Genomic DNA, 12358 nt, shown 5'->3' on the forward strand with positions numbered 1-12358 from the left:
TTGACCGGATGTCGCTCTCGAGTAGGGACATCGACAAGCAGCTGAACCGCGAGAACCGTCGACGCCGGAATGGGGTCGCTCGGAAAATTCCAACGAGGGTGCAATAAAAATCGAAAAATCCACTCTCTTATTAGACCCTGATTTTCCATCGCCGCTCCTCGCTTTCCCCCCATCCACAAACTGGACGAGCTCACACTTTTATTTACTGCTGGCCACATTCCGGTGGCGGCGGCCAGCTGCGTCATACGCGGACCGACTCTTATTAAGTGTCGATGGCACTTTTCGAATCTCGGAAGACACTCCGAAATCGATATCGCATTCCCGCGGCCTCGGGCTTTGGTATCCGCCTTTTCTCCGTCCGGTCACTTGTCGCCAAACGCTGAAAGACGATTCGCCACCGGGGGCCACTTTCAATAGAGTGCTTATTTTCGGGGTATTTATTTATATCCCTCGAGAGTGAATACAAAACCACGCTACGCCAATGTTTGTGTTCGGTTCGTTGGGTTGTGTTGAAAATATTTCGTTTTCTTTAAGATCTTAAGTACATGGAAATTGGGATGGGGGAAAAGCTGCTTGATGTGATGCTTGTTATTTTTGGCAGTAAGATCTAAACTATGAGCATATAAAAATAGACTAGTTTTTTTTATATCTTCTTATTGTCTATTTACAGAATGTTGTTTAAGGATATTAGGAATATCCCTGTGACGTTTCAATGCAAGCATTAATATAAAAGAATAGTTCTAATGGAAAACCTTCCTCTTTTCAACGAAGTAAAGGGTACCATAAATCAATCGAAACAGTAGATATTTCAATTGGAATCTGATGTTTCGGCTTTTTCCCGGAAAGTAACTCGTTTGCCTTGTCTTCGGACCAGCTAATGCTCCGAGACTGCCAATTAAAAGCCACTGTCCTCGGAGGAGCACATTAGACTTGCTCTCCTTCCCTGCATGCTTTGCTTAAAATATAGCTAGTTTACTATGTGGTCTTTCTCATCCCCTCCACACACACATACCCACATACGAGGACAGTTTCTCCATCTCGAATGTCTGTTGCTCTTCAGCCGAGTCACGTTCGCAAGCGTCGGCCCAAGATTGATGAGCCATCTATTAGAATTAGATCATGATTTAATGGAATATGAGATATCCATCCATCTTCCAAGCCCAACGTCTACGACGGCTCGGTCGTGCCCTTTTGCGTGATGGCTCTCCTCTTTGCGAACCATTTCCGAACCAGCCTCTCGCTTCCCCGCTAGCTCCTCCCTGACGACGGCTTCGAGTGGGATTAGCGAGCACCATTTATCTCCTCAACCCATTCCATTCCGGCGGGTGCTCTGGGGAATGGCATCCGGAGTGCAGCTTCCGGAGTCGGGCGAACTTGGATCCGAAGTGAAAGTGAACCACGGGCAGGCTCATTAATGACATGTGGTCGGCGGGCACGCTGCTGGTGTTTGTGCCGCCGAAGTTGTGGAAAGTTAACCGATGCCAAGCTCAAGAAGAAATAGGCCTTTGAATTTAAGGAAGTCAGTCTTTAATCTGTTTGTAGTACTTTTGGAAGAAATAGAAAATCAAAAACGTACCATGAAATACCAAGAAGTCGATTAATCCATTTCTCCATTTTAATATTTCCAAGATTCCAGCGACAAAGTACACTTCATCACAAACTTTTTCGTCATCACAACTCTTTTTCCCATTAGCTTCCCCCACCCGGAGGGAAAACTTTACTAAGTTAAAAAGCTACTGAAACAAATTGAGGCACAAAATGGACCAACGAAAAAAGCTCTCCCAGGAGAACTTACTTGCCTAGAACTGTCTTCGTTCGTGAAACCGCACAAACCACATCGTTTTAATGTCTCGAAAGCGGTCATTAAGTTAGAACGCTTTGCGACGCTGCGAAGAGTGCTGGCCAGCGACCGAAATTCATCCCCGGCATCATCGGTCGAAGGTATCGATCGACCGTTTCGTTCGACTTTCCATTTCCCGACGACGACCTGGAGGGTGGAGAAAAACCAGCAGCAGGGCAGGGAAATGGCAAGGTCCTTCCGGGATGCTCCGGGGTCGTTGCAAAACCACACAACATTATTCACATGATTTCATTTAAAGGTCAATTAGGGGGACCATTATTTAAAGGACCTCTCGGGGTGGGTGTTTCCCTCAAAAACTCCACCCCTCCCATCGTCGACTTCTGGTGTCGTTCGGCTTGTCGCATTTGTCGGTGTCATCGGTGTGTCGGCCGGTGGTCGACCGATCGAAGTGTGCAGTTAGTTTGTCGTAGAGATCCATTTTCTAACGCTCTCCCAAGGGGTGGGCGATTTTTTCCCCTTTTTTACCCTTTTTCCTATCACACTTCAACCCTGCCCTCGCCTTGTGAAAACGATTTTCATTTTCCTCTCGCTACCGGACTGTGTAACTTGGGTTGGCCGAGCGTGGCAGGAGCGAACCACTTGAACCTTGAAGCTGCCCTTCACGCCACGTTGGGATGAGGAAAAAAACGCCGGCTAGTGGTTTTAAGTGATGCAAAAAGGACGGCTCTAACGATAGCATATCGCCCACTTAACTAGGGGCTTTCAAGAGGCTGTTGAATGGGTGGGAGAGGCGGCTGTGACGTGCAACATTAGAGGGCAAAAGTGGGCGCTCGAACTTTGGCGTGCATCATCTCTGTTGGCGGTAGTTAAGGGTCCGATGTTTTACAACATCGCTCAAGTTCAAGATTTTTCTTTCAGCGTGGAAGTTTGGTTTGCCGGGAAAAATATGCTCGAAACGTGCGGGGAACGCGTTTCATTTCCCTTTCTCTCCGATTCTCTCCCTGCTTTATGTCGCTGTGTGCAGTGTGAATTGAAACCCGTTCATGAGCGTTGCATTTCATGATCAAAAAGACGCTCGGTGGTGAGTTGATGATGGGTATGTTTCTGACGGATTCTTCATTGGTGAACTAAATTACAGGACACGCCTCATGTTGGTCGTCGTTACCAGTGTTTCATAAAATTTTGTAAATTACCTAACGATATTTGAAAAAAAAGGTAACAAAACCAGCCAGCATCGTTAGAAAATGGAACGCACACATACACAAACACACACATCGCTCACCACAGCGGGTGGAAATCAAATTTTCCCCGAAACCGACGGACCAACTTTCCCGGCGGGCAGGATGGGGTTCGGCCGGTTGATGCGACTTTTCCGCCCCCGGAGGTGGATGATTTTACGAGCAAACTCACTCAATTATTCATAATTCGGTAGAAACTTTTCCCCTATCCTATCCGTCCACCGTAGGATGTCTCGGTCGCAAAAAGCCCTACAAGCCGGTCGCTAGCACGGTCATGTGTGTATGTGCGTTCCGGTGTTCGGAGAAACAAATCTCCTGTCATGGTGAAAGGAAGTGGCTGAAGGTGCTCAAATATGCCGTACGCAGTTTACTGATTCTTGTCAGAGTTTGAAATTTTTTCCAAAAGAACTAAGCGAAGAATGAAGATGTTGCTCCGGACGGAGAACAACACATCCTTTTCTATGGAGTACAACATCATGAGGGATATTTATGACGAGCCTGTTATTTCGGAAAAATACTCACCTTGGCCAGACTGAGACCATTTAGACAGGGGTTTGGCATTTTATTTTATATTCACCAGTTTAGAATGCCTCTAAAATGCATTGATGCGTCGTGGCATAATTTTGCTTCCGAATCTAACTTTCAAATTTGTGTTTAATTAATTTCCAGAACTGCCCGACAAGGGCCCCACGCTGTGGACGGAACATACACGCTACGAGCCGGGAGATGTCCTACGGGCGAACTGCACCTCGGAACCGTCGAGACCGAAGGCGGACCTGACGCTGACGCTGAACAACATGGTGGTAAGTACGGGCTTGCATTCAGTCCTGTGGTCGCGGATTCTAATGGAGCGAAAGAAGGGGGAGGGAATAAGTTTAATTTTAATAAAAGTTTGACTTTTCGACATCCGCCCGGCCCTAGCTGCTGGTTAGTTTCATTTGCAAAACAATTAGTTCTAAAAATCGGGGTTTCAGCGGGTTTGTTGCGCTGCGATTTCACGACAGCGCTTGCAACTGCAATGCCGAAAAAGGTCAGCTGGTTTGGTTTCGGCACCGTTCGGTTGGAAATGCGTTTCGGCAGCGTTCAGTTCATTTGGCACCGCGAAACACCCTGTTTCCATTCCGGGAAGGCGAAGGTGTTTCGGAATAGAGTTTTGCCATTTGGTGACGGCTTGATGGAGTGAGCACAATCGTGTGTCCCGTTTAATTAAAATACGCCAGTCGGTGAGTGATGGGGCTCGAAAGGTGGCTTACGGAACGAAAGCGAAAAAGGCTAGCGTTTTCGTCTGAGAACAGTTCTCGGCAAGATGTTTATGCACGGCATAGATTTGCAAGTCAAAATGTGTTCCGGGATGTCGGGGTTTCCATGAATATAAGCGTAGAGATGTTCTTGACGAAATCAGCTAAAACTGTGTTAGAGTTTATTTATTTGATTGTCATCTTGTTCCCCGGCAGGTTAATTTCGCGTTTCAAGTAAATATGATTTATTTCATACTCAAAAATGCGTCACATTTGCTTGCACTCCAAGGAAACACTCAAATGCAATGAAGGAAGCCAAAGTAATTATTCAAAAGTGTGCTACGCTAGCCATTTATTGGCTTCAGTGGCTCGAATTAACTTTCCACCGGCTCGACCACAGTGTTACAGAACTTTCAGGAAAATCTCCAACCAACATCGCCCTGGCGAAACTCCTGCCGCAGATTTGCTGATTTTCTGTCGGGAAGGTAAATTTTACGAAACTCAGAATGGCTTTCCTCCGTCGCCATTTCTGAGAAGAAGGACTTTCAATGGCCCTAACCGTCTTGGGTAAACACCACATTCTACACAACAATTAAATGAAGTGCACAATGCAAATTATGTCTTTCGGAAGCATACCGGCAGAAGGTCCGGTAGTTTAGCCGGTTTCTTGCCTGTTTTCAGACGAGGACGGGCTGCTTTTAAGGGCTCAGTGGAAGAAGCGAAACGGTGAGCATTTATTTCCACCTCACTACCCCGATCCCCCATATGCTTGTTGTTAACATCTCGCACAAGATGCAAGACGCTTGGAAAGCACGACGACACATCGCCGGAATAAGTTGTGCAGGCTCGAGACAGAAGTGTTCACATTCGCAAGTGGAAAACTTTGTCGAATTTCCACTTTCATTTCCACCGGTGCACTTGGTTCCGCGTCTTGCCGATGCACTGTTGGTTTGCGGTGAACCCTAGGCCTAAGGAGGGCGTTAGCAGGAGCAGGTTTGAGCTATCAATTAATTGATTTGCATTGTGGAACTTAATTGTGAAATTCAAGAAACACATTAACATTATGTAACATACAAATTTGAAGTTTTGATTAGAAATCACTTTGATATCTTAGAAAATAACAACAAAATTTAAATTACAATTTTTGATTGGGGAGCAAATCATAAAGGAGGTGTTTTTTGGCATGTTTAATGATAGAATCATGAAAGACCATGCGCCTCCATCACTTCAGCTTTTGTATGCTCAATAGACCAAGGGTAGATACTGTTGATGGTTTGACTTTTACTTTCAATCAGTTGATCTGTGCTGCCAAAGCCTCTCGTCTCCCTCAATATGATCCCATTCAGGATGCAATGGTTGGATCCAATTAAGCCGTTAAAGCGTGACTCCAATTTCACACCATCGATAGCGATCGAGTTACATCGCGAAGGGAAAGGCATAATACCAACGTTACCCACGATTAGCGCATCATGAGTGCATCGAAAGACTCGTAGCCGGAAACTGAAATCGTACCGAAACATCCTCGAACGCTTAGGTATCGTTCCCGGAGAAAGAACATCAGGAAGCTGTTGTTTTTTTCCCGTGCGAGGCGAGATTGGAGGCTATTGTCCTGGCGCACCGGAGGCTTTGGGACAATCGCACTCCCACACACAGCGTAGCCCGGATTTTGGCGTGTGCCTGTGTCACACAATGTCCGATTGTTCATAACCAATGCGATACGGCCGTACTCCGGCAGCATTCGGAACCGTTTTCGGTATCTGCGGCGCACGGAACACTATTGTTGCCGCATTCCGGTCAACAAACACGAGCGAAACGAGGTACGCCCGAGGTGCGGGTTCTCTGCCAGAAGTGGAACCAACGACCGCCACACCGTAAGCCGGGAAAGGCGGGAAGTTTTTGTTTCGCACCCTCACACTTCCTCGGGAGGTACTACGGATGCGGGGCGAGGTTAGGCGGGGCTAATGGCATCGGTATGCCGGAGCGTTCGGAACACGGAGCGGATATTTCGGAATTTAATTAGCTATCTCGAGTCGAAGGCGGGCGGACTATCGTACGGTTGTCCGCAGTGGATCGTCCTGGCGCTAGCTTCCCGAAAGACCGACGAGGACGAGGACTAAGTGGACGCTCTTGCGACCGGCAGCTACTTCGACTCCTGATGCTGGCCACTTGTGCTTGGGCAGTAGGATGCGCTTCGGCTTGTACATTGTGGCAGTAAATTAAAAGTCATTAACAGGAAAATGGGAATTGTTGCAATGCAGCCCTCCCTGCCGTCCGTGAAGCGGGATCGTATCGAGCGCACGGATTGCGATTGTGGTCGACGATAGTTGGCCGTATCATGACCAAACGGTAGCCCGATAGTGCCCGCTCCTAGGGCTCGCCCTTAAACGACTGGAGAAAATTAATTTGATCGACGAAAAACCCGGTAACCCGGAACGGCGTTCCAGTAGTTTCCAATAATTGAACCTGTTTAAACCATTGTTTTCTCAACGTTGCTTCAGGACGCGGTTGGACGCTTGCTGAAGGTAGGAAACCAAGGCGGAAAACGTTTCTTTAATTACAATTTTACCGTCATACTTGCCATGTATATTTGCTTTTTCCTCTTTTAGGGGTAACTAATTTGACTAGAATAAACGTTTTCCAATCAAATAACATGAACAAATCCATTTATGTATTAATGTTCGGCTAAATTAAAGCTCTTCGGAAACCTTATACACTGATACAATTCCATTCTTGTTTAAATATTGAAAGTCAAGCTTTGCTTTAGTGCGTATTTAAATCAAGCGAAATCAGCCCGGCGACGGCGAAGATTAAACGGCGAAGATTATCGTTGAAGTTAGAATGATCTCAAACCTAACATGCCTTCCTTCAAACCTTCAACAGAGATTGACATATCATTAAAATATATGTAATGAGCAAGTTTAAATCCACTTCACAACAATGTTATAATTAAACTGTTTTTGCGAATGCAAACAGTGAGTGATTGATAGTATATCCTCGTCATTGTCGTTGTCATTGTCCGGAAAGATACGTAAGGAATACATGAAGCGAGCGAGTTACGATTCCCCATTGTTACATTTGATGTGATATCAGTATTAATTAGTAAGTGGGAAAAATATAATGCAGCTCGTTTATGGTACAAAACCATATCGAATTGAATCGCATTCCATAATAATTATCATTAAAACATAATGTACCTTCCAGCAATTCGAGAAATTCGCCATTTTTTCAACTTTCATTCATCATTGACAATGGTTGCTGACATTCCGAATAGTTGAAAACGGTAAAATAAATCCTATGAAATATATTTTAAATACAAAAATTGCCACAGCGTTTTGCTTTGGCTGAAACTGTAGGTATTTCCAATTCTTGCTAAGTACTTGGCATTAATAACGAAAACGTATTTTTCTCATATCCCCCGTTCAGGTATAGTTTCTCCATTCGATACGTTAACAAACCTTGCAGAATTGCCGTAGATGTTAGACCCAGGTAGGGTACACTACCTAGAAGCTTCCCTACCGCAACCATAAACCACATCGAACAAACAGAGACGAACACATTCGATGCACATGTGCATTCAAATCAAAGCCGGACGAGCTGCCCGTAACTTTCCGCTCCGTTTGCGAAAGTTGGGCTCCGGGCCTTAACCATGCCGACGTTGGTTTGTGTAGATTTCGGTTCGGTTGTGCATCAAATTGCTTCAATATGTTTCAATTAAATTCAAACTTATTCTCACCACAGTTTTGGACTGGCACGGTTGCCGCATCGATCGAACCGTGGCGTTGTTCGATGGGACCAGAGTTTTCCACCGGGCAAACCGGGCGCAATGGATCCGACATGTATTCAACCGGCTCCGGCGTTTCCGTTGGGGCGGAACGGGGAGGGAAATGGGACAGGGAACCGACCAATCGAACCGAGATTGCAGCGAAGAACTTTCCGCCGGATGGCACATGGGGAAAACGCTCACGAGCTTTTCCGCTCGCTCGTTAACTGATAAATCATCACGGTGCAATGTGGAAGAAACAAAAAACGAACTCGAACCCGGTCGTCGAATCTTTGGCCGGAAAAACTAGCACATGCAGCGATGGTAAAGTTTTTAGCAACACTTTGTCCCCAGGACGAGCGAGTTGGATTTTCCTTTCCATGCGAAAGTAGCGATTTTCCCCTCAACATAGTGTCCCCGGTCGCGACAACGACGGATCTACCAATCAAGGATAAGGAGAGAGAAACGGCGGAGGGTAAGGGACGATCATTCACCGAGCAGTGGGTCGCTCGTCCGCAGTCGCTTTGGAGCGCGTTTGTTTGGACAAAATTCAATAAAACCCCGAGGGAATATTAATGGCAAGGCTCAAAACACTCGCTTTCCATTTCCCACTCGTCACACTACGCTGGCGCATTTTCCGACCGCTCAACCACTCTTGATTCGATTCCCTGCCCTCCGTTCCCCGGCAACGATGAGTTACCGGGCTGGAATTGCTGATTTCGCTGCAAAACGGTTGGTGGAAACACTCGTGGGTTAGGATTTAGGAGCGAGTTTTTCCAAACTTTTTTCCTCGATCAATGGCTCGGTTCCAGCGGCCGCTAGGAGTGCTGGTCTTCGTGATCCGCACAAGGAAGCGCGGGAAAACCCGGTGGCTGCCAGCCACCTAGCGTTGGCTAGAGGTCAAAATTGAAAATTAACGACCGGAAGTAATTTGAAAAGTTCAATATTGGCACAACGGTCGGGAAGCGCGGGCTCGCGTGGGAAAAACGGTGGGAAAAGGTGAGTGAACAGCATGTGCGGGGGTTTTGAAATGGCGCGAGCGACGAGGAGGGTTGATCTAGCTGTTAGCATTCCGAAAAGCTTAATTTTAAACGATTAGACCCCGCAAACAGTTTGAGAAATTCTCGTCGTTTGATTTTTAGTGCATTGCAAAGAAGGTATCGCATAGTTTTTGTTAGAATAGTTGTTATGCTATTTAATTAAAAAAAAGCATTTTGTTTACAACATGCCAAAAATAGCATCGCAAACTCGCTATTATTTACATAAAAGCACTTTCTAATAACATTTGTAGCGATTTTAGCGAACTTTTTTTCTTTGAAAAGTCGTTCCTATCTTCCTTGTCCTCTTAAATAAAATGATAGGAATACCATAATTATTGTCTTTGAAAAATCATTATGATTTACCTCAATACTATCACTTGAAGCAAGAAAATTGAGAAGGTTCATTGGTGCGAAAATCACCATCAATACGCTTCGCTGGCGTTTTGTTTTTGAGATATACAGCCAACGAAATACAGCAAGGTAAAAATGATGATAAAATAATGCCATAGAAATACCTCACAATGCGTTCAGCGTAGAAATCAAAAGCAGAAATGAAATGCAGCGATAAAATTTGCTGAAGCGTTCAATTTGCACGATGTTGAAATCTTTCTGTTGTTTTCTATCTACTCTTGTCGGCACTTAACTCTGTGGTGGGTTTTTTGACGTAAGTGCCCTCTTTCATGCGATACTTTTTAGCGTAACGTTAGCAGTTACAATAATTCTCATTATAGCAAGTTCGGTACAGTTGTTGGCGTTACAAGCAGAGGACTGAAAGTGTACGAAACGCCGGTTTGCCTCTCGCAAAAGTCACTTTGCGGTGCAGTGCAGTCCTGCCTTCCTTCGTCTCCTGCTGTCGGTGGAGAAATGCTGTGATTTATTTTCAATCGCTTCCGGTCGTGCGGTTCCGGGCGCACCCTGGCGTGCAGGACTGCCTCCTGGGAGTTGCATTACAGTGTCACCTAATGGACGCAATAAATAAGGTTGGACCCCGCCCCTCAAGGGGGTGCCTCAAGTGGGCTTTCTTGTGCACTCTCTAAACTTCCTTATCAACTCAACCGAAGTGCCGGTCATCGGAGGACGGAGCAAAAAGATCCGGATGCGTTTGCACTTGACAACAAACGACCAACAACAATTGCAACTATTTCATGACAATAATGGAACAAATTGTTCGTTTAAGTATTTTTTCCTGTGTAGTGGAAAGAGACTCGCTTTGTTTCTCTTGCTTTCCAGTCGATGAATTTATTTCGACATTCTTAATTAACAGAAAAGTTTTGACAACAAAAATTTGTCGCCGAGCTTTGTGCAATGGGTTTTTGCTTGGTAAACCACACGAATAAACATTGCCTGAGCTTTACGGCAAATACATGCACTAAACACAAACTGTAAAGTTATTAAAGTCCCCGCATTTGCCTTCCAATCAACCTTCGACAGCTCGGCTCCTCAAAAGTTCGTAAATGGCAATCGCAGCCCCAGGACGGAGATACTTCACCCACTCCTTGAGGATGCCGTCGATGGGTGAGCACTATTTTCTCGATGGCTACCGGCGGCGGAAAACTTTCCAATCCCGCTGTCGGTAGACCGTGTTTTAAAGGTTCACCGCAAACAAAAGTCGGGTTTTCGAAAATCGGGTGTGTCGCTTAAACTTTTTGGCTCTCTGCTCGAAACCGACCGGGGACAGTTTGCCGTTTCCGTTTCCGCTCGGCGCGATGTGTGGCTGTGGTGCACGAGCATATGTCCGGTGACGAGTCCCCTTCCCCCTCACACCCTCCGCTCCTAACGAGCCAGGCGATTCGTTTTAGTTATTCGTTGCCAATAAAATTTGATTAGCCCAGCAGCGCCATTGCTTGGCCCGGGCCGGAGATGTTGATCAAAAATCAACACGGGAAAATAGATTTAATTAGCAGATGCCTTACCTCGCCGGGACATGGTACGGAGCCCGGTTACGGAACCGTGCCCGGCTGCGGTGATGTCCGCAAAGATAGCTCGTTCCTTTGGTTATGCTAAGCGTTCTGCCTGCAAAGCGAAGACACGGAGGACGAGAATTCGGACGGCAAACGGTGCCGAAAATGGAAATTCGGCGCACCTTCGCCCAGAGCGCAGATTGCGAAAGACAAACTTTCGCCGTTTGCTGTCAACGAAAGTTCCGGTGACGTCGTCGTCGGCTACTGAGGGTTCCGTTACTTTACGATGGGCGAAGCAGAATGTAAATTGTTTCGTTTTCCATCCGAAAGCGCCGTGTCCGCTTATCGAAAGTTTGAGAGAACAGCCTGTTGCGGTTTTCTGGGAGGCGAACAGTAAAGGATGTATCAAATTAAAATCCATTCGAAAGCCGGTTAGAAATGGGTGGAAAACTACCGAGCGGACTGCAAATAGAGCTCTTTAGAACGAGTGTATATATTCAAAGATAGAACCTAACTTTCGAAATTGAAAACGATTACAAATTGTTAAATTTAAGAACTTCAACGAATTTGGTATGGAAAAGGAAGCATAACATAATGTCAAATCTGACAGATAAATGTGCTTTTTTCTTGTTTATAAGAAATATGCCATAATATGAATTATAAATCTTTTCAATTCAACTCATTAATTGGTTTCGTGTGAAAGTCTTCAAGGTGCTTGAAGTTTGTGCTCAAGTCTACCTGAGCTGCACTTAGACTAATATAAACTCTCTTTCTATAGATGAAAAGAACTCGGTTCGTATCGAATTCTCTCTTTCGAGTCCCATTTTAGACAACTTGTAACTTCACTTAGTTGCAATTGCACGAAAGATTCTCTCGCAACTTACGCCAGCATCTTAATTGAGCAGAATTACATTCCAAAAGCGTCGCGTATCATCAACTTGCGATGTTTCTTGAACAACCGAGGCTCCCTTTTTCGTGGACACTGAGGGTGAGTTTCACCTTTCGTAATGTTTTTTTTCGCGTTTTCTTTTCATCACACGCCTTGCATTTTTCCTACCCTGGCAACGACATCAAAGGAAATTCGCCTGCTCATGCGGCACGGTTTCAGAGGACGCTTCTGGCGTTTTCTAGTTCCACTGATCCGTATTCTTGCGAGGAATCGCTGTCTTTCTCTTCCATTGAGTGGACAACGGCCTTCTGCCTGTCTTCCCTCGTCTTCCTCGTAATTCCACTCCTTGTGCAACCTCTCGTCCGGGTTGGTGGAATCGTCGGCGAAAGTAATCAATATTTTAATTGGATGAAGATTTCTGAATATTAAAACTGTGAATTCCGATCCGAGGGTAACATTCACCAGCGGAGGTCGTTGTTGATGATGCGGAG

The 12358-nt window shown here is 45.7% G+C and overlaps 1 protein-coding gene across 1 annotated transcript in view; it reads left to right on the forward strand.

Annotated features, from left to right (window-relative positions):
• LOC131260746 (uncharacterized) overlaps window positions 1-12358 on the forward strand; it is a 106590-nt gene that overhangs the window by 67496 nt on the left and 26736 nt on the right. Inside the window, exon 4 of the mRNA XM_058262553.1 lies at window positions 3709-3842. Coding sequence (XP_058118536.1) covers window positions 3709-3842 — 134 coding nt within the window. The remainder of the gene's footprint in view (window positions 1-3708; window positions 3843-12358) is intronic.

This window comes from Anopheles coustani, chromosome 3, assembly GCF_943734705.1.
Source record: "Anopheles coustani chromosome 3, idAnoCousDA_361_x.2, whole genome shotgun sequence".
In the NCBI taxonomy this organism is placed as follows: domain Eukaryota; kingdom Metazoa; phylum Arthropoda; class Insecta; order Diptera; family Culicidae; genus Anopheles; species Anopheles coustani.